We start from the raw sequence: 21,272 nt of genomic DNA on the forward strand, positions 1-21,272 counted from the left end.
ATATCCAACAGATTTACATATTAATTAATGTAACAATTACATTTACATATAATTATTACTGACATATTAATACATGTATCATATGAACTGTTTGATCAATACAGATGATAAGTCATGATTAAAGGACCCATATCCTTTACTTTATTTCCCCAATGAACCATTTCACACCAAACCACTCTGAATGACTCTGTTTACATCTCACACGCTGAACCAGGCAGGAAATTCTGAAAAATCCGTGGACTGTCCCTTTAACATGTTTGCAGCAGCTCCATCAGCTTTCGGATTCTTATTCAGAAAGTGGGAGTTCCATGAAGAGGATGCTGACCAATCGCAGCGCAGGAGGCGGAACACTGTCAGCCAATCGCAGCTCAGGGGGCGGGGCCGTCCGTATACGGGTGGGAAATAATCAGTCAGTGGTCCAGCAGAATTTCCCTCATCATGCCTGTGATCGTCTCAGCTGAGCTCCTGATCAGAGTGAGTACTGCAGGATTCACTGCTCACCTACTGCGACTTACTGCGTCACGGCTTTAAAACAATGAGATAAACAGTAACAGAAATAAGGCAAAACGCACCCGACATGAGGCGGGACGTTTCAGGCTGGTGCTGGTCCAGTCTGCATTATGGATGATCTGTAAATGATCAGTGTTTATTCGCTCCTCTGGTTCTGCGACGAAGCTGAAAATGGCTTCTTATTCGAATTTCCCGTTCCACCTTAAATGGTGCAGTGTAATTGCTGCACCATTTAAGGTGGAACGGGAAATCCGAATAAGTACCGGGCGAATTTAAGCGTGGTGTTTCTGCACGGTATGTCGGGGCTCTGGTTTGAGCATGTCGTGGTGTTTGTGCTCCTAAAGCTGTGAGATGAGCTGCTGGTGTTTTGTGTGAGATGCTCCTGATCAGAATACAGGGCGACCCGAGCGCGCATGCGCAGTGGGCGGGTCTTTGGCGCAGCACCACGTGGCTGAGCAGCAGAAACTCCAAATGGAGTAAAATTACAGTCTGAATGAAAAGTACAGGCTGCTCTGGTTCCTATATGATGAGAAAAGGGAGCTGAAAACTGATCTTAGATGATGTTTTACAAATGCTGTAAACATGCCAGTTTAAAAAAATTACAAAAAAGGATGCAACAATAAATTATGACTGTTTTAACACATTAAAAGTACCAGAAAAATGAAGGATATGGGCCCTTTAAGCACGACTTATCATCTAAATAGTTGATAGAGTGAATATGATAAATGTATTATCATCTCTGTTAGATATTTCTCTCTAGTTTCTGCCAAAATATTACATTTATATTGTTCTGTCTCTGTATTCATCTGCACTATAAGCTCTGTAAGGGGAAATCCACCATTCTTTTCAAAATTTCCTGCGTAACTCAGTGTGTGAGGTGTAAACAGAGTGATTCAGGGTGGTTTGGTGTGAAATGGTTCAGATGTCTTTACAGTGGTGGTGATAGGAACCAGGGGTCGCCATGACTACAACACATATATAGACATTTTATTTACTATCCAGAACCACCAGTGAACCTACACGAGTCTTCTGAGTTTATATGGAATGTTGATGATGGGAAAATAGTGGAAAATCTGAAATAATTAGTTTTCTCCCTGCCATGAATGGATTTTTAGGCCAAAATCTTCTCAGAACTATCATAAAACAGTGTCTCAGTCATCAGGCAGTGAATTCATAACCATTTCATGTAGGAACTTTCTGTGAGGGAGCTTTTAGAGGTGGACGTCTGGTTCCTATCACCACCACTGTGAACAGTTCTGACTCTGTAAGTTTCTCTAGAACAGAGCGTTTCACACCAAACCACTCTGAACCTGTTTACATCTTAACCAGTTTGGAAATTTTGAAAAATCTCTGGATTTCCCCTTTAGCAAATGGAACTGTTCGACCAAAACAGCTGACAGTGGAGGTTATGGAAAAATCAAATCATATTCTGCAGATCAATAATAGCTGTGTGAGTGACCGCAGCCCAAAGCTTCCTTTAAGTGAGCTAATGGCTGTGGAGCCCTTTAAGCTGCATTAAGAGACCAGCTTTTCGATTAATGCAGTTATTTACACCGAACCAAAGAGGCTGTTTGACTTAAAGGGACACTCCACCCAAAATGAAAAACTACAGCAGTGCCACTGTAGTCTCTTACATGAGATTTCACAGCGGTCATAAAATGTCATTTCTGCACTCCCACAGTTGAGCTATGCATTTTTTCTTCAGTAATGTTGAGATATGGAATATATTTTGACGGAAAATGTGTAAAATTTACAAAAACTGGATTTCCGTCTTCGTAAGTGAGCAAGCAAACATTTATAAAAGTGTTTTTATTGTGTTGAAATGATGTTTTTGGCTGTGGCAGATGGATACAATTGCATAGATGTCAGTCTCCAAACTAAAAATTCACTGATACCCATTCAAAATCCTTCTAAAGTTACAATCAGTAGCAACTACAGCTTTTTACACAGTATTGATCTGCTCTACTGTGATGTAGTTGCCTGGTAATCATACTAATTACTTCATGCAGTAGTTTTATTTACACTTGATTTGAATGATAACGTATGTAGACGAGGGCGAATCCTGTTTCTGTCACACTGTGGAGCCTTTTAGGCCACAGAGCGCTGCAGGGCAGAGCGGAGACTGTATGATGATGGAGGACATTAATATATGGATTAGCCATGGGACGTTAACATATGGACATTTACAGGCTTGGAGAACAGCGAGACCAATTAAAGGGCCCATATCCTACATTTTTCTTGTATTTTATTATTTGTTTCCTCCTGAGATCTCTTTTGATGTCTATGTGGGGTTTTTGCCACAATTAATTTTGACATCAAAGGGCTTTTAAGCCTATGAAATGCAAATGTGCTGTGCTCTGATTGGCTGCACCTCTTTCAAAAAGCAGTCCAGACAAAAACACTTATAATGTCAGTGAGAGTGGGTGGGGCTAAACTGCTGTAGGCTGAATTAAATAAAATATTTTTAAAAATGTGCTGTTTTTTGTGACATCAGAAAAAAATAAAACAGGCTGTTTTTGTAGCTCGGTTTCCATGTTTGGACTGAACGGACTGAGGAGTGAACGGTACGTTTGGAACCTCAACAACAAACTCTTCAAAAAGAGTGAGGATGTTTGGTTTTCCATGATATGGGCTCTTTAATGCGCTCCTTCGTTAGCGTATGATAAACAGTGTGCCCACACATTTTAGCCCCTCATGTCGGATTACATGCCTGGCTTCTTTGCCAGCAGTGCAGATGTAGAGCATGAAATCATCATTATACTGAATACAGAGCACATATGGAAATGAGTAATACGACCTCCGCACGTTTTTATTATAACACAAATAGACCAAGAGGAAAGTCTTTGAAAAAGCCAATGGAAATTTCATATGATATGTTTCATATTGTAAAACAGTTCAGGAGCCGTTTTACAGAAACATCCTATCTTTAGTCCTAAGTTAAGATCTGACAGGTCAAGTTAACTCCCTGTTTCTTTATCTCAATTTTAATAACAAAGCAGCAACATAGATCTGTGTTTTCTTATTTAGTTGCGGAAAAAGGGTCTTTTACTTTCAAAGGACAAAAACTTTGACATCACATTATTAGGAATTCTTATTATGATGTTGTTATTACTATACATTCCAAATACCAATTGAAATTGTATTAATTTCCAAATTTTGGAATATTATGTCTTTAGAAAAAAATTTGATTTTATGGTGCTTTTTTTTTAGATTTTATGGTGCGATGGTACGATTGCACAGTGTTACCATATGGCAACAATTTACCAAATACCCCACTTATATAAAATACATTTTTTTTCAAATATTTTTCATTATTTAAGCAATTTTAATTAACAAAAACACATGAAAACATTTTTATCATCTTTAAACAATAATTCATGCAATAGAGGGTTAAGATATTACAGAAGCAAATCTGATCTTAATTTAGGAATCTTATTTCATCTTACAGCATCTTATCTCCAGTTAAGAAATCTTAACTTACTCAATCAGAGTCAACAATCAGCTGTCATGTCTGTTTCCTAGCAACCGACCATAAACACACAGCTGAAACGTAAACACGTCATCAAAATAATGTTAAAATGTGAGTTAAGCTGCTGTTACTGATGTAAAAAAGGTCATAACTGAACTGAAGTGTGATAAACTGTAAGTAGTGAATACTGTGAGAGCGCCCCCTGCTGTTTATCAGAGCATCGCCTCTCCCCAGTTTCAGTCTCCATTTCCCAAACGCTTTAGCCAAGCGCGCTAACGTTACTCCTCCTAATAAACAGACACACGTTCAGCTCCGTCTCCTCATTATTCACCACCATCACTGTAATATTTCATCATCAACATTAACACACGAAGGTGATCAGAGGGGCGGTGGAGATCGAGTCTGCAGCATCTGAGATCTTTAAAACGCAGAGTTAGAAAAGAAAATCATCTCACAGTGAAAGCAGCGTTTTACAGTAGGAATAAATGGAGCTCATTATGCTGGTAGTGAACTATGCTGCTGACACAGCTGCCTAAAAACCATAGAAACGGACCTTAAACAGAAGTGAGGACCCTGTTGGGGTTCCAACAGGGTCCTCCCCTGTTGGGGAGACCAAACAGATCAGATTTCATCTTAGTTTGGTGTTGTATTAGACGTGTGCCTGCGTTCTGTGGCAAGTTTCATATGTTACTAACTGAAAATCACACAGCTGCTCACATCATAGTCAAAGTTACAAGATTTTTTATTGGGTTATGGCGAATTGTTTGCTTAGTTCATGAGATACTTTGGGATTGTGGGAGCAGCAGTGGGATTATGGGAGCAGCAGTGGGCTTATGGGAGCAGCAGTGGGCTTATGGGAGCAGCAGTGGGATTATGGGAGCAGCAGTGGGATTATGGGAGCAGCAGTGGGCTTATGGGAGCAGCAGTGGGCTTATGGGAGCAGCAGTGGGATTATGGGAGCAGCAGTGGACTGAGGCAGGCGATGAGAGCCAATATAAATTTCAGAATTTTAAATAAGTCAATTTTACATGAAATTATGTAACAGAAGAATTACATAAAGAAACCTGCCACCAGTAAACAAAAGGAACAGCATGAATTAAACACCAATTACAGCAGCAGAGTTTCTCCCGTTTGCCTTTTCAGTATGCATTTTACATGTATTCTGAATACATAACTCTTATTTACTGTAGTGGAATATGTTACTAATACATTTAGGACGGTGTGATTGTGTCCTGTATCAGCGTCCTGAGTCCTGAGAGATGGAGTCGGTCCTGCGGGGGGAGCTGGGGCTCAGGGCCGCTTTCAGAGAGGAGCTGAGAGAGGACGGCTGTGGGAACGGATGGCCCTCCTGCCCTCTTTCTGCAGACATGCATCCGGCGTCGCACTTCGCTCTGGCCGCTGCGTACCACGACATCAAACTGCGGCTGGCCAGTCTGGAGCGAGAGAACAGCAGCATCAAGAGGAAACTGAAGAGCTACGAGATCAAAGTGAGACAGCTTTCTGCTTCCATTAAGATCACAGCCTTTTCCCACTGGATTAGGGGGAATATGTGCTGGCAGTTGTTATAAGCAGGACACAGTCAAAAGTTTGGGTGCCTGTAGTCAAATTATGCTTTATTTATTATTTGCTGAATTTAAGAAATAAAACATAAAATGTGGCCTGTGGCCTTCCTCCCATTGACCACTGGGATAGGCTCCAGCACCCCCCCGCGACCCCGAAGAATAAGTGGTTTCAGAGAGAAATGTGGCCTGTGATAAACTTACAGTACATTTTATATATTACGTTTTTTTTCTAAACGTTAAATAAATAGAAATGCGCAGTGCAGAGAAGTGCCATGTTTATGTTTGTTCCCTGTAGACCAGGGGTCTCAAAGTGCGTAGGTTCACACGGCCCGTCACATTTGACGTTTGCAATGTATCCGTAAATCTGGCCCATTTTTACCCGGCTCAGTATTTATAATTAATGGCTGAATTTGCTTCCCAAACCACACACTGTGTCTGGTCACCCAACTTAAGTGCTATAAATCAGCTCAGCCTGATGATCACGATGTTAAAGCAGAAACAGCGCTGCGTGTGAGAGAAACCATTCAAACGTAGTGAACACACTAGGGGGCAGTGAGCACACTTGCCTGGAGCAGTAGGCAGCCCTATCCACAGCGCCCAGGGAGCAGTTGGGGGTTAGGTGCCTTGTTCAAAGGCACTTCAGTCACATACTGTCGGCTCAGGGGATCGAACCGGTGACCTTCCGATAATAATAATAATAATAATAATAATAATAATAGACTAAGTGTTATATTTTCACTTGGAAAATCAACAAAGTATGTTCAGACTGTAGTTTGACTGTAGTGACTGTGACTGTAGTTCACTGTTGCTTGAAAGTCTGTGAACCCTTTGGAATTTTCTATATTTCTGCGTAAATTTGATCTAAAATTTCTTCAGGTTTTCACACAAGTCCTAATAGTAGATAAAGAGAACCAAATTAAACAAATGAGACAAAAATATTACACTTGGTCGTTTATTTATTGAGGAAAATGATCCAATATTACTGATCTGTGAAAGGCAAAAGTATGTGAACCTTTCGCACCACTGTATCTGCTCTTTTCAGTGCTGATGTGTTTCTCTCAGTTCCCTGTGATCAGTGAGTTTGCGGAGGAGCGGAGTGGGTGCTGCTCGTGTGAACCCAAAGAGACCAAACTGATCCAGACAGAAAGCAGCAGCAGCCTGCACCAGAGAATCAGCTCACTCACACAGGAGGTACTTACAGCACCAGTACACACAACACCAGTACACACAGCACCAGCACATACAGCACCAGTACATACAGCACCAGTACATACAGCACCAGTACACACAGCACCAGCACATACAGCATCAGTACACACAACACCAGTACATACAGCACCAGTACACACAGCACCAGCACACACAGCACCAGCACATACAGCACCAGTACACACAGCACCAGCACACACAGCACCAGCACATACAGCACCAGTACACACAGCACCAGTACACACAGCACCCGCACATACAGCACCAGTACACACAGCACCAGCACATACAGCACCAGTACACACAGCACCAGCACATACAGCACCAGTACACACAGCACCAGCACATACAGCACCAGTACATACAGCACCAGTACATACAGCACCAGTACACACAGCACCAGCACACGCAGCACCAGTACATACAATACCAGCACACGCAGCACCAGTACATACAACACCAGTACACACAACACCAGTACACACAACACCAGTACATACAGCACCAGTACACACAGAACCAGTACATACAGAACCAGTACAGACAGCACCAGTACATACAGCACCAGTACATACAGCACCAGTACACACAGCACCTCTTTCGTACTGGGCTCGGTGACTCTTATAAAATTTCATCTCCTTCAGCTGCAGAAGAGTAAAGCTCACGAGGAGCGCCTGGAGGAGGTGATTAAAGCGTACGAGAAGATCCATTTGGAGAAAAGTAACGTACAGAAGGAGCTGGACAGCATGGTGAGAATTTATTCATGGGTATATATTGGTGGATATTTATTGTTTATAGTTAAATATTACTGCTCCTGTAAATATTATACTATAATGTTTTACTATTAAAATTACTTTACTGTGCTATTATACTATACTATATTGTACTGTGAAGTTATGTTATGTTATACTATACTGTCATACTATATTTATTGTGTACTTGTGTACTAATTATTATGTAATAATATTATTACTTTATATGTAATGCAGCATAAAAAGCTCCCCAAACAAAAATTAGTCACCTTGCGTGTTTTGGGTGGTAGTAACTTCAGGCTCCTGCAGATGGCGCTGCACGAGGATGATGGGGCTATAAATACCTGCGGGGTGTGCAACGGGATTCATAGATTGAGAAAAGGTGGTACAGTGCAGTGAATGTCTCGTTCGATGTGTGGAAAATGAGTCGCAAAGCAGATGTTAATGAGTGGCAAAAAGGAGTGATTGTATTTGGGCCAAAGGCCACAGTGTGAAGGAAGTAGCTGAATATGCAGGTGTATCAAAGCGTCCGGTCATACGGGTCGACCAGCAGAGGCAGAAATCCCAGCCTACAGGAAATTCTCCCAGAATTGTGGCCAAAAGATGAAACTGACGGTCAGGGACCGCCGGCGTGTTTCACAGCTTGTGAATAAAAATCGTTTCGCTTCCAGGCAGGAATTGCTTCTAGATGTCAACGCAGGTTCTTCACAACCAATTTCTGAAAGAACCTCCGCAGGGAACCGCATACCATGAACATATGGAGCTGAGTGGCACACAGGAGGCCTTCGCTCACTTCTGCTCACAAAGTTGCTGGTCACAGTGGATGAAGAGGCACAAACACTGGACTGTTCATGACTGGAAACGTGTTATCTGGTCAGATGACTCTGTGTTTTTGTGTGTGAATGATCGTGTGTGAATCGTGTTCATCGTAGACCTCAGGAAGCCTCAGTGAGGACTGTGTGCAGGTGTGGTTCAATCTGGAGGAGCTCTGTGATGATCTGGGGGTGTTTTAATTACACAGAAATGGGTCGTTTGGTTGAGGTGACAGTAAATCTGAACCACTGGCCCACATAATTCCCCAGATCTGAATGCCTTTGAAAATCTGTGGGAGACCTGGAACAGCGAGTAAGACGCCAGTTGTCTCTGAGCTGATGAGGATCTCTGTGTTTGTGTCTCTGAGCTGATGGGATCTCTGTGTTTGTGTCTCTGAGCTGATGAGGGTCTCTGTGTCTGTGTCTCTGAGCTGATGAGGGTCTCTGTGTCTGTCTCTGAGCTGATGAGGGTCTCTGTGTTTGTGTCTCTGAGCTGATGAGGGTCTCTGTGTCTGTCTCTGAGCTGATGAGGGTCTCTGTGTGTGTGTCTCTGAGCTGATGAGGGTCTCTATGTTTGTGTCTCTGAGCTGATGAGGGTCTCTGTGTCTGTCTCTGAGCTGATGAGGGTCTCTGTGTGTGTGTCTCTGAGCTGATGAGGGTCTCTGTGTCTGTCTCTGAGCTGATGAGGGTCTCTGTGTGTGTGTCTCTGAGCTGATGAGGGTCTCTGTGTTTGTGTCTCTGAGCTGATGAGGGTCTCTGTGTCTGTCTCTGAGCTGATGAGGGTCTCTGTGTGTGTGTCTCTGAGCTGATGAGGGTCTCTGTGTTTGTGTCTCTGAGCTGATGAGGGTCTCTGTGTCTGTCTCTGAGCTGATGAGGGTCTCTGTGTGTGTGTCTCTGAGCTGATGAGGGTCTCTGTGTTTGTGTCTCTGAGCTGATGAGGGTCTCTGTGTTTGTGTCTCTGAGCTGATGAGGGTCTCTGTGTCTGTCTCTGAGCTGATGAGGGTCTCTGTGTGTGTGTCTCTGAGCTGATGAGGGTCTCTGTGTCTGTCTCTGAGCTGATGAGGGTCTCTGTCTGTGTCTCTGAGCTGATGAGGGTCTCTCTGTTTGTGTCTCTGAGCTGATGAGGGTCTCTGTGTTTGTGTCTCTTACCTGATGAGGGTCTCTGTGTCTGTCTCTGAGCTGATGAGGGTCTCTGTGTTTGTGTCTCTGACCTGATGAGGGTCTCTGTGTGTGTCTCTGAGCTGATGAGGGTCTCTGTGTGTGTCTCTGAGCTGATGAGGGTCTCTGTGTGTGTCTCTCAGCTGATGAGGGTCTCTTTGTGTGTCTCTGAGCTGATGAGGGTCTTTGTTTGTGTCTCTGAGCTGATGAGGGTCTCTGTGTGTGTCTCTGAGCTGATGAGGGTCTCTGTGTTTGTGTCTCTGAGCTGATGAGGGTCTCTGTGTGTGTCTCTGAGCTGATGAGGGTCTCTGTTTGTGACTCTGAGCTGATGAGGGTCTCTGTGTGTGTCTCTGAGCTGATGAGGGTCTCTGTGTGTGTGTCTCTGAGCTGATGAGGGTCTCTGTGTCTGTCTCTGAGCTGATGAGGGTCTCTGTGTGTGTGTCTGAGCTGAGGAGGGTCTCTGTGTTTGTGTCTCTGAGCTGATGAGGGTCTCTGTTTGTGTCTCTGAGCTGATGAGGTCTCTGTGTTTGTGTCTCTGAATTGATGAGGGTCTCTCTGTTTGTGTCTCTGAGCTGATGAGGGTCTCTGTGTTTGTGTCTCTGACCTGATGAGGGTCTCTGTGTCTGTCTCTGAGCTGATGAGGGTCTCTGTTTTTGTGTCTCTGACCTGATGAGGGTCTCTGTGTGTGTCTCTGAGCTGATGAGGGTCTTTGTTTGTGTCTCTGAGCTGATGAGGGTCTCTGTTTGTGTCTCTGAGCTGATGAGGGTCTCTGTGTTTGTGTCTCTGAACTGATGAGGGTCTCTCTGTTTGTGTCTCTGAGCTGATGAGGGTCTCTGTGTTTGTGTCTCTGACCTGATGAGGGTCTCTGTGTCTGTCTCTGAGCTGATGAGGGTCTCTGTTTGTGTCTCTGAGCTGATGAGGGTCTCTGTGTGTGTCTCTGAGCTGATGAGGGTCTCTGTGTGTGTCTCTCAGCTGATGAGGGTCTCTGTGTGTGTCTCTGAGCTGATGAGGGTCTTTGTGTGTGTCTCTGAGCTGATGAGGGTCTCTGTGTGTGTCTCTGAGCTGATGAGGGTCTCTGTGTGTGTCTCTGAGCTGATGAGGGTCTTTGTTTGTGTCTCTGAGCTGATGAGGGTCTCTGTGTGTGTCTCTGAGCTGATGAGGGTCTCTGTGTGTGTGTCTCTGAGCTGATGAGGGTCTCTGTGTTTGTGTCTCTGAGCTGATGAGGGTCTCCGTGTTTGTGTCTCTCAGCTGATGAGGGTCTCTGTGTGTGTCTCTGAGCTGAGGAGGGTCTCTGTGTCTGTGTCTCTGAGCTGATGAGGGTCTCTGTGTGTGTCTCTGAGCTGATGAGGGTCTCTGTGTGTGTCTCTCAGCTGATGAGGGTCTCTGTGTGTGTCTCTGAGCTGATGAGGGTCTCTGTGTTTGTGTCTCTGAGCTGATGAGGGTCTCTGTGTGTGTCTCTCAGCTGATGAGGGTCTCCGTGTTTGTGTCTCTGAGCTGATGAGGGTCTCTGTGTGTGTCTCTGAGCTGATGAGGGTCTCTGTTTGTGACTCTGAGCTGATGAGGGTCTCTGTGTGTGTCTCTGAGCTGATGAGGGTCTCTGTTTGTGACTCTGAGCTGATGAGGGTCTCTGTGTCTGTCTCTGAGCTGATGAGGGTCTCTGTGTGTGTGTCTGAGCTGAGGAGGGTCTCTGTGTTTGTGTCTCTGAGCTGATGAGGGTCTCTGTTTGTGTCTCTGAGCTGATGAGGGTCTCTGTGTTTGTGTCTCTGAATTGATGAGGGTCTCTCTGTTTGTGTCTCTGAGCTGATGAGGGTCTCTGTGTTTGTGTCTCTGACCTGATGAGGGTCTCTGTGTGTGTCTCTGAGCTGATGAGGGTCTTTGTTTGTGTCTCTGAGCTGATGAGGGTCTCTGTTTGTGTCTCTGAGCTGATGAGGGTCTTTGTTTGTGTCTCTGAGCTGATGAGGGTCTCTGTTTGTGTCTCTGAGCTGATGAGGGTCTCTGTGTTTGTGTCTCTGAACTGATGAGGGTCTCTCTGTTTGTGTCTCTGAGCTGATGAGGGTCTCTGTGTTTGTGTCTCTGACCTGATGAGGGTCTCTGTGTCTGTCTCTGAGCTGATGAGGGTCTCTGTTTGTGTCTCTGAGCTGATGAGGGTCTCTGTGTTTGTGTCTCTGAGCTGATGAGGGTCTCTGTGTGTGTCTCTCAGCTGATGAGGGTCTCTGTGTGTGTCTCTGAGCTGATGAGGGTCTTTGTTTGTGTCTCTGAGCTGATGAGGGTCTCTGTGTGTGTCTCTGAGCTGATGAGGGTCTCTGTGTGTGTCTCTGAGCTGATGAGGGTCTCTGTGTTTGTGTCTCTGAGCTGATGAGGGTCTTTGTTTGTGTCTCTGAGCTGATGAGGGTCTCTGTGTGTGTCTCTGAGCTGATGAGGGTCTCTGTGTGTGTGTCTCTGAGCTGATGAGGGTCTCTGTGTTTGTGTCTCTGAGCTGATGAGGGTCTCCGTGTTTGTGTCTCTCAGCTGATGAGGGTCTCTGTGTGTGTCTCTGAGCTGAGGAGGGTCTCTGTGTCTGTGTCTCTGAGCTGATGAGGGTCTCTGTGTGTGTCTCTGAGCTGATGAGGGTCTCTGTGTGTGTCTCTGAGCTGATGAGGGTCTCTGTGTGTGTCTCTCAGCTGATGAGGGTCTCTGTGTGTGTCTCTGAGCTGATGAGGGTCTCTGTGTTTGTGTCTCTGAGCTGATGAGGGTCTCTGTGTGTGTCTCTCAGCTGATGAGGGTCTCCGTGTTTGTGTCTCTGAGCTGATGAGGGTCTCTGTGTGTGTCTCTGAGCTGATGAGGGTCTCTGTTTGTGACTCTGAGCTGATGAGGGTCTCTGTGTGTGTCTCTGAGCTGATGAGGGTCTCTGTTTGTGACTCTGAGCTGATGAGGGTCTCTGTGTCTGTCTCTGAGCTGATGAGGGTCTCTGTTTGTGACTCTGAGCTGATGAGGGTCTCTGTGCGTGTTTGGGTGTAGACCACTCTGGCGGAGCAGCATGTGAAGAGGATCCGTGAGTTGGAGTCGGCTCTGAGACAGAGAGAAACGCTGCTGCAGAAGAAAAGCTTCAGAGTGAGCAGCGGGAGAGAAACTACACACCCACATCCACATCCTCACCCGCACCTGCGCAGCAAAGACCCGCACCTCCTCCACCTCCACAACAGCCTGGACGTTCCCGGCGGTAAAACCACACCCACACTTTCATCAGCATGAAATAACTTTACTCACTTAGCAATGTTTAAAAATAATACCTTTACTTACGTACACTCTTAAAAAAGAGGGTTCTTCAAGGGTTCTTTAGTGAAGATAGTGGTTCTACGTAGAACCATGAACACTCAAAGAACCATTTGCATGCTTAAATGGTTCTTTGCATGGTGAAATGGTTCTTCATATTGATGGTTCCGCTATATATGTATAGGGTTCTGCTATTGTTACAAGCTTGACAGTGTAATACAGAAGAACCCTTTTGGTGCTATATAGAACCATATACAGCACATTCTCCATCAATCTGAAGATTTTTCACCGTGTAAAGAACCCTTTAAAGATGCAAATAGCTTTATATAGAACCATCTTTGCTAAAGAACCCTTAAGGAATCGTGTTTTAAGAGTGTTGGATTGTATAAAAATAATAACTTTACTCAGGCAGCATTGCATAAAATTAAGAATAGCTTTATTTATGTAGCATTTTATAATGATAGTGGTCTTATTAATACAGTCAAGTCAAATTCCATGTTTTGTTGATTTTCTAAGAGTAAATAAGTTTGCACATATTCTACAGAGGCACTTAAATATGGCATTTTCTGCACATTTTTCTGCACAATTTCTATTTACTGTCTATGTTAGAACCACTATTTATGATCTATTTACTGAGTTTACTGTATTGGAAACTCACCATATCTTGTTATGTATATTTAATGTTAAAACATGATAAATTCAGTCAATAAACAGTAACTGTGCATTAAAATGTGCAGAAGTGTCTAACAGTATAAGTGCATGTATACCAATATATTTACACAATGCAGCAGCAGTGCCACACTTAAATAATACTATCAAAACTATGAATATGATGATTTTTATTCAAATTTCAGTCACCGGACTGAATCCAGATTAACAGGACTGATTATGCTGTCTTTGTAATGAAATCTTTAGTTTCATGTACTCCATCATATGCCTCATATATAGAAAAGGAGCATGATAACAAAATATACCACGATAATGACAGAATATCGTCGTACTGGGGACCACAGTACATTGTACATTACAGTACTTTGTAATGAAATTATGAAATGCAGCTCAAAATGCTTCACAGGAAAAGGTTCACAAAAACAGTTTTACAAGGGACGAAGTAAAACTTATCAAGCCTATAAAAATAGTTCAGATACAAAAGAAGACAATATTCAGTAAATTCTATTTTTATAAGTTCAAAAGTTTTTATTTTGTACTGTCAGCATAATTACAGTACATTCATAATATATGAAAGGAAGGAAAACAATGTAAGAAAATAATATTATTATAAATGCTCCTCAGGAAATCCTCTTATCAGAGTGTATATATATTGACACCAGCACCTACTCGGAGGAACAAAATCTAATTCAGATTGTAATTCAGATTCAGATTTAGATTTTCAGTGAGATTCAGACTGTGATTCAAATTCAGATTCAGATTCAGATTTTCAGTGAGATTCAGACTGTGATTCAAATTCAGATTCAGATTCAGATTTTCAGTGAGATTCAGACTGTGATTCAAATTCAGATTCAGATTCAGATTTTCAGTGAGATTCAGACTGTGATTCAAATTCAGATTCAGATTCAGATTTTCAGTGAGATTCAGACTGTGATTCAAATTCAGATTTAGATTTTCAGTGAGATTCAGACTGTGATTCAAATTCAGATTTAGATTTTCAGTGAGATTCAGACTGTGATTTAGATTGAGATTTAGACTGTGATTCAGATTGTGATTTAGATTGAAAATCAGATTGAGATTCAGTTTATGATTCAGGTTGTGATTCAGATTCAGATTTTGATTTAGATTGCAATTTAGATTGAGACACAGATGGTGATTCAGACTTTGGGTTAAATTCAGATTGGTATTCAGATTGTGATTTAGATTGTGATTCAGATTGCTATTCAGATTGAGATTCAGACTGAGATTCAGATTGTGATTTAGACTGTGATTTAAATTGAGATTCATATTGTGATTCAGAATGTGACTCAGATTATGATTCAGATTGTGATTCAGAATGTGATTCAGATTGCGATTTAGATTGTGATTCAGATTGAGACTTAGATTATGATTCAGACTGGGATCCAGATTCAGATAATGATTCAGATTCTAAATTCTGTTTACTCCACTGTCTCTGTGTTTCAGCGTTGGACTGTCCCGGTCCGACCCTGCAGAGCTCCCGTAGTCTGGATGCTCTCACTGACCTGAAGGTGCAGCGTCTGGAGGCGGAGCTAGAGGGGGCATGGCAGGAAGCACAGGGGGCATGGCAGAGGGAGGCGGAGCTAAGGGCGAAGCTTCAGCATTTACAGGACGAGATCAGACACTTACAGGAGAAACAAAGAGAGGTGCTCATACATATTCACACTGTACACACATGCAGAGCTGATGAAAGCATGTTTTAATTGATCAGTGACAGATACATTAATACTGATCCATTTGAAACTATTTTATTTTGATTATTTTACTCCATTATGCTCCGATGAACTATTTTAAAGGGGCTGAATTCTATGTGCTGTTAATGTATTTGTTTTTCTTTCTCTGTGGTCCTTTTTTTGTATTTTGGTGGTTGTATGTAATAATAACCATGTCCATTTTCCAAACTCTCTTTATCCCTTACAATTAATCAGGCTGTTTTTGTTACTGTGCCTTTAAAGGGGAAAATTCCTGCATACTTAACTGGTTAAGATGTAAACAGAGTCGTTCAGAGTGGTTTGGTGTGAAACGCTCTGTTCTAGAGAAACTTACAGAGTCAGAATTGTTCACAGTGGTGGTGATAGGAACCAGACGTCCACCTCTAAAAGCTCCCTCACAGAAAGTTCCTACATGAAATGGTTATGAATTCACTGCCTGATGACTGAGACACTGTTTTATGGTTTTAGCCTTAAAATCCATTCATGGTGGAGGGATACATATGCAGGGCGCTGTGAGGCAAAATAGTCCCCAAAGAAAATTATTATTATTATAGGAATTATTTAATATATAATTATATAATATAAGAATTATTTCAGATTTTCCACTATTTTCCATCATTAACATTCCATATAAACTCAGAAGACTCGTGTAGGTTCACTGGTGGTTCTGGATAGTAAATAAAATGTCTATATTTGTGTTGTAGTCATGGCGACCCCTGGTTCCTATCAGCACCACTGTAAAGAAATCTCAAACACTCAATTATGTGGGAATTTTGAAAAATCTGTGGAATTCCCTTTAAGTCTGATGTATGTAAGTGAGCGTTTTTCTGATTGGCTCCCCTGTGTTGTGTCTCATTCACAAAGCAGTCCAGGCTGAAACGTTCCTTATAACTTCAGTGTGAGTGGGCGGGGCTAAACTGCTCTAGGCTGAATAGCTGGATAAATGTATATGTATACGTAACAGATACTCAGTATTAAAGGACTCCGATTGGATGGGGGGCGGAAACACAGTGCACACAGTGACACTGAAATATGTAGATTAATCCAGTCATCACTGTATTACAGTACAGCACAAACAGCTCTACAGTGATTTCACTACAGCCCATCCTTTAACTCTGATAGAGATTCAAATCATAGGATCCAGAATAACTGCTTCAGCGGGGACAGAGTCAAAATATGGACAAGCAGAAAAGAACTGGACTGTAATCCTCCTCTACAGTGAGTTATTTTGCTTTTCTGTAGTAGTTATTAATCCTCTGCTGTACTGCAGGAGCTGGACGTTCCCTGTGACCACTGCAATGTGGAGTGGATCAAGAAAGCAGGAGATGAACAGTGAGTGACCACTAAAGCCTTACTGATCTGATCTGACGGTAGTGATTCAATTATATACTAGGTACTAGCTGCTCACAGCATAACAGGAGGTTCAGCACATGACGTACTGGCATTACACCACAGAGTTCCCAACAATAACGTTTAATGCGGGTAACATTAAATGCAGATATTTTAGTGCAGTAACCCAGCGTGACTCAAACATTCTGCTCTTCTAGAGTACATTAAATGTATCAGCACATATCAGACTGAAAAATCAAACGTGAACATCTGTCCAATATGTTTATCATCTTTGATACCGATACGATTCAGGTGTCATCATGCATCCCTGATCAATACATTCTAGCTTTCTAAATTTGAAGATTTCAGTTACTGATATAGCAAAATTAGTTCATTTATTTGACAGTATTTTTTTAAAAATGCTTTATAAATGGAGTCCTGTCTTCTGTCCTGCAGGGTGAATCTGGCTCTGGCCTACACGGAGCTGACGGAGGAACTGGGCCGAATCCGCAGCCTGACCTCAGAACAGAGTGAGATACTGAGACAGAAACGAAACCCACCAGAGCAGAAAAGCCCCGGTAAACCCCGTCCAACCTTCACATTTACTCACAATTACAGTGTGGACCATAACAGGCATGTTAGATCTGATTCTGAATTTAATACACATAAAACTTTTTGTGCAAAATAAACAAGGCTGGTTGCAGTATGTGTGCGGATTTCTCACTTGGCTCTTATGCAGATTCAACACAAACTTCCTTCTGTGAATAGAGTTATTATTGTTCCTGAGCTTGAAACACAAGTTTAAGAGTGAGATTCACACCAGCGTTTTCACTTCACCAGCTTTCATAACTAAGGATACAGGAACAGTAGAAACTGCATTAGCTGCTGTTTGTAGCTACAGCAAAACATCAGCATGTCTGAGAGACTGAAAACACCTCGACTATAAGCCAGTAATCACTGGTGTCGGAACAAAACCTCGTATCTCCAAAAGGGTAACTTTACAGGAGAAGGATAAGTCACCCTTACCTTTTAATGTAAGTTAATGGAGGAATTTTTTATTCGGAGTCATTTTTGACGATTTCTGTTGGTCCGTTCATCATAAACATCAGACACAGTGTAAAGGGCAGCTAGCGGTTTCACATTATGTCAAAAAATGAGAACTGGATTTTAAAAGTTTGTGATGGTCCATTGTGAGCAGTTGCACATTTTTAGTCTAAGCTGCTATCGTTTGCACTTAAGAGCTATCAGTTTGCCATTAGGGATACTAGGTTAACCAACTAGGTTATTTTATTTAAAATATGAAGTTTATAAAAATGTAATCCTGCAAAAATGAATAAAGGACTTTATTCAAAAAGGTCCACTATTTGGCTTTGCCATGTTACTGTAACACTGCCTGCATGAGTGCAGTAGTTTCGGAGCTGAAGCTTTAGCATGACCTGAGTTAGTCTGGATGTTTTTGTCCTGTTTTGTCCGCAGTACTGAGGCACTCTCCTGCCCCTCAGCGGCGCTGTCCACCCTCGCCCCTCTCCCCTCCCTCCGGTCCGGCCTCATTCTCCCCCCGCCTGTCCACCCGCCGTCTCCGGGCGTGTTTCCAGGGCCGCCGGAGCTTCTCCGAAATCACCGACCCCTCCTCTGCCCACCAGGGCTGTCCTCGGACCCTCCACAACCCAGCTTCCACTCTCCCCAAACACCGGCCGGCGGGCGACGTCTACCTGAGGCAGCAGGGGGCGCTGTCCATAGGGCCCCGCCCAGCCTCCGCCCACAGTGCGACACGGAGCATCACCTGTGCCTCACCTGTGCGAGATGTGCGTCACCTGCGCGCTCAGGAGCATCTGCCTGACCCCACCCCGCTGGTCACACCGCCGCAGTCTTCAGAGGACGAGGAAGAGGAGTGGCCCAGTACAAGCTCCGCCCACAGTCCCATCCACAGCCCACCTAGGACGCTGGGGGTGGTGCCCACACATCCTCCGTTTCCTGCCCCCGACGGTCCGAGCACGCTGGCCTGCCCCCTGCTGAGCACAGAGCATGCTCAGTCCTGGCCGTCAATCAAAGTAAGTGATTATTTCTCGGCAGCAAAGCAGATATTTTTACTAGTGAAGGTTGTGGTGAAACTATTAAAGTGATAGTTTGGATAAAAAAATCGAATTTGCTAATAAACCCAAATGTAGTCGATCAGCCAAGACATGCTGGTGTCTAAAATTTGCTTTTTTAGTTTTAGCACTGGAGCTATGAGGCTGATGTAGCTAACAAGTAATAGAAGCTTATACCCCACCAGTTAGCATGGGGCTAACTACATGCCTAAATCATCGCACGCTGTGAGTTGTTAAAGGGTCCACATCTCTGAAAACTCAGTCCACACTGTATACGGAAACTGAGCCTCAAAAACAGCTCGTTTTGATTTTGTCATGGTTGTGATGTCACAAGTCTGATTGAATACGTTTGATGTATGGGGGAAAATCGTGCTAATTTGATTCTTTTGCCCAGTTGTCGCTTGAAATGCGATGTTTGGAAAATGATTTTAAATGATTTATCTAAGAAAGGCTGGATAATCCATAAATAATCAATAATTGTTCATGTTCAGTCACCAATTTATGTCGCTGTTCTGTACGTAGGTGACCTACAGTGCTGTGCAAAAGTCAGAGGTTACCCTTCATTTATTTGATTTCCAGTCAAAACAGCCATTAAGTACAAATGATTCATTTTTCAGCATCAGAAAAAAAAACAGAAAGCATATTTAACAGAAAATCACACAGAAGCCTCAACAGCTAAATCTAATCTCAGCTGTCTGATTGTTCAGTGAGTCACTCTGTACCTTTATTCCAGCTTCCATTCTGTTCAGGAGACTCACTTTCAGCTCCTCAAAGAATCTGCAGACACACCTCCAAAGTTCAGTCTTAGAAGCTGGTTGATCATTTTCTGAAGTAATCAAACACATTCAGTGGTGTTGAGGTCTGGACTCTGGGGTGGTCAGTCCGTTGTCCAGCTTCTTTGTTTGATGTGTCCGTCTCCTCTTCTCAGTGAGGTTCTTCTTGACAGCTGCACATCCTTTCAGACCCATAAACTCAGAGATGGTTCTTCAAGGGTTCTTTAGCAAAGACAATGGTTCTATATAGAACCACAAACACTCAAAGAACCCGTTGCATGCTTAAAGCGTTCTTTGCATGGTCAAATGATTCCTCAGATTGATGGATTGTGGTTCTATATAGCACCAAAAAGGTTACGATGTTAAGCTTGTTACAATAGAAGAACCCTTGTTGGTGCTATACAGATCCCTTTTCAAAAAGGTTCTATGTAGAACAATACACAACACATTCTCTATCAATCTGAAGAATGATTTCACGATGCAAAGAATCTTTTAAGCATGCAAATGGTTCTTTGAGTGTTGAGAGTTCTATGTAGAACCACTGTCTTTACCAAAGAACCCTTAAAGAACCATCTTTTTAAGAGTGTAGTGCTGAGTCATCTTCTCACAGTGGAAGGATGGACAGAAACACCTGTGGATGTTTTCAGATCTGAAGCAGCTTGATTTTCTCCTCTCTCTCAGAGATGAAAGCTTTAAGTGCTGTTTATCTGATGGGGGCAGTTTTGGTGTCCACCAGCTCTTCCAGGTGGTTGTTAGGAGCCACATTTTCTCTGTAGCTTTTAATCAGTTTTTTGAGCTCCAGTTTTGGAAACTGATATGTTTTCATTTTAACTTTCTCCTTCCTTATGCGAGTGGATTATCTTATATCTAACCTCCTCACAAATATCTCCTGAAAATGAGTAACTTATACTTATTTCTTCTTCTTCTGCTCTTTTTTTGTCCTTCAGCTGTGGATGGAGTCGGAGGAGAACGATTCTCGAAGCTGCCCGCTCTGCCAGCTGACATTTCCCACTGGATACCCTGACGACGCTCTAATCAAACACATTGATACTCATCTGGAAAACAGCAAAATCTGACCAACTTGTCTTAGTCTTTGGTGATTCATGCACTGTAAGCAAATCCAGAGAGTAAAGCCACGGACAGCATTCTGAACAGGAGAACTTCAACAGAAATGGTCAAAAGTAACTGACCACAGTGTATTTTGAGTAATACTGCCACTGTGCAGATCCTGAGATCTACAAAAAACTCACATAATCCTATATTTGTCCAATAATGATTATTTGGGGATCAATGAATCTGCACAAAACTGTGAAATCTTACGTTTTACATCAACATGGCTTTAGCCTCAATCCCTTATTTCTTAATTTCTCCTTATAGAAAGACTCTACATGCTTATTCATGGAAAAATAATAGATAACTATAGTTTCATATTGTGGTCCAGTGCAGCTGAAATAAGACTGTTCCCCTGTGATAATGACCTCTCGGTTCTTCCAGCTCTTCCACCACAAGAACCTTCAAGTCCTGCCACCATCCAGACCTTTCTAAAGAAGTTTCATTTCATCATGAACGATCTTTGTAGACCCACATTAACGATGAGGACTCTTGTTATGAATAATGTAATATTGCATACTGTAAATTTCTTCACTAGTTTAGCAGGGCGCTTCAGTAAGAGTCGCTAACAGTAGCTAGCGCCACCTAGATGTCCATAGTCTTCTGAGCCTGTTTGGATTAGTTTAAAGGTGCAGTGTGTGAGATTTAGGGGGATCTATTATCAGGAATGGAATATAGTAGCAAAACCATGTTTTATTAGTGTATAATCACCCGTAAGTATGGATTGTTGTGTTTTTGTTAGCTTAGAATGAGCCCTTCATATCTACATAGTGAGCGGCTCCTCTTCAGCATAGGCTGCCGCCACCATGTTTCTATAGTAGCCCAGAGCGTACAAACCAAACACTGC

General features: G+C 42.9%; 1 protein-coding gene across 1 annotated transcript; it reads left to right on the forward strand.

Moving 5' to 3' along the window:
• Positions 1–445: 445 nt before the first annotated feature.
• LOC118804996 (TANK-binding kinase 1-binding protein 1-like) lies at positions 446–20,584 on the forward strand. The gene is made up of 10 exons (XM_036565588.1): positions 446–474; positions 5,221–5,466; positions 6,604–6,732; positions 7,395–7,499; positions 12,470–12,671; positions 14,858–15,057; positions 16,394–16,455; positions 16,909–17,030; positions 17,929–18,503; positions 20,263–20,584. Exons 2-10 carry the CDS (start codon positions 5,239–5,241, stop codon positions 20,389–20,391), a joined length of 1,752 nt encoding a protein of 583 aa, XP_036421481.1. The 5' UTR covers positions 446–474; positions 5,221–5,238; the 3' UTR covers positions 20,392–20,584.
• The last annotated feature ends 688 nt before the right edge of the window (positions 20,585–21,272 follow it).

Source organism: Colossoma macropomum, unplaced genomic scaffold (assembly GCF_904425465.1).
Source record: "Colossoma macropomum unplaced genomic scaffold, Colossoma_macropomum, whole genome shotgun sequence".
In the NCBI taxonomy this organism is placed as follows: domain Eukaryota; kingdom Metazoa; phylum Chordata; class Actinopteri; order Characiformes; family Serrasalmidae; genus Colossoma; species Colossoma macropomum.

Coding starts and splice junctions, on each gene's coding strand:
- LOC118804996 (XM_036565588.1), top strand. CDS start 5,239: ATGGAGTCGGTCCTGCGGGGGGAGCTGGGGCTCAGGGCCGCTTTCAGA. Junction 5,467..6,603: donor TGAAGAGCTACGAGATCAAA/GTGAGACAGCTT, acceptor TGTTTCTCTCAG/TTCCCTGTGATCAGTGAGTT. Junction 18,504..20,262: donor AGTCCTGGCCGTCAATCAAA/GTAAGTGATTAT, acceptor TTTGTCCTTCAG/CTGTGGATGGAGTCGGAGGA.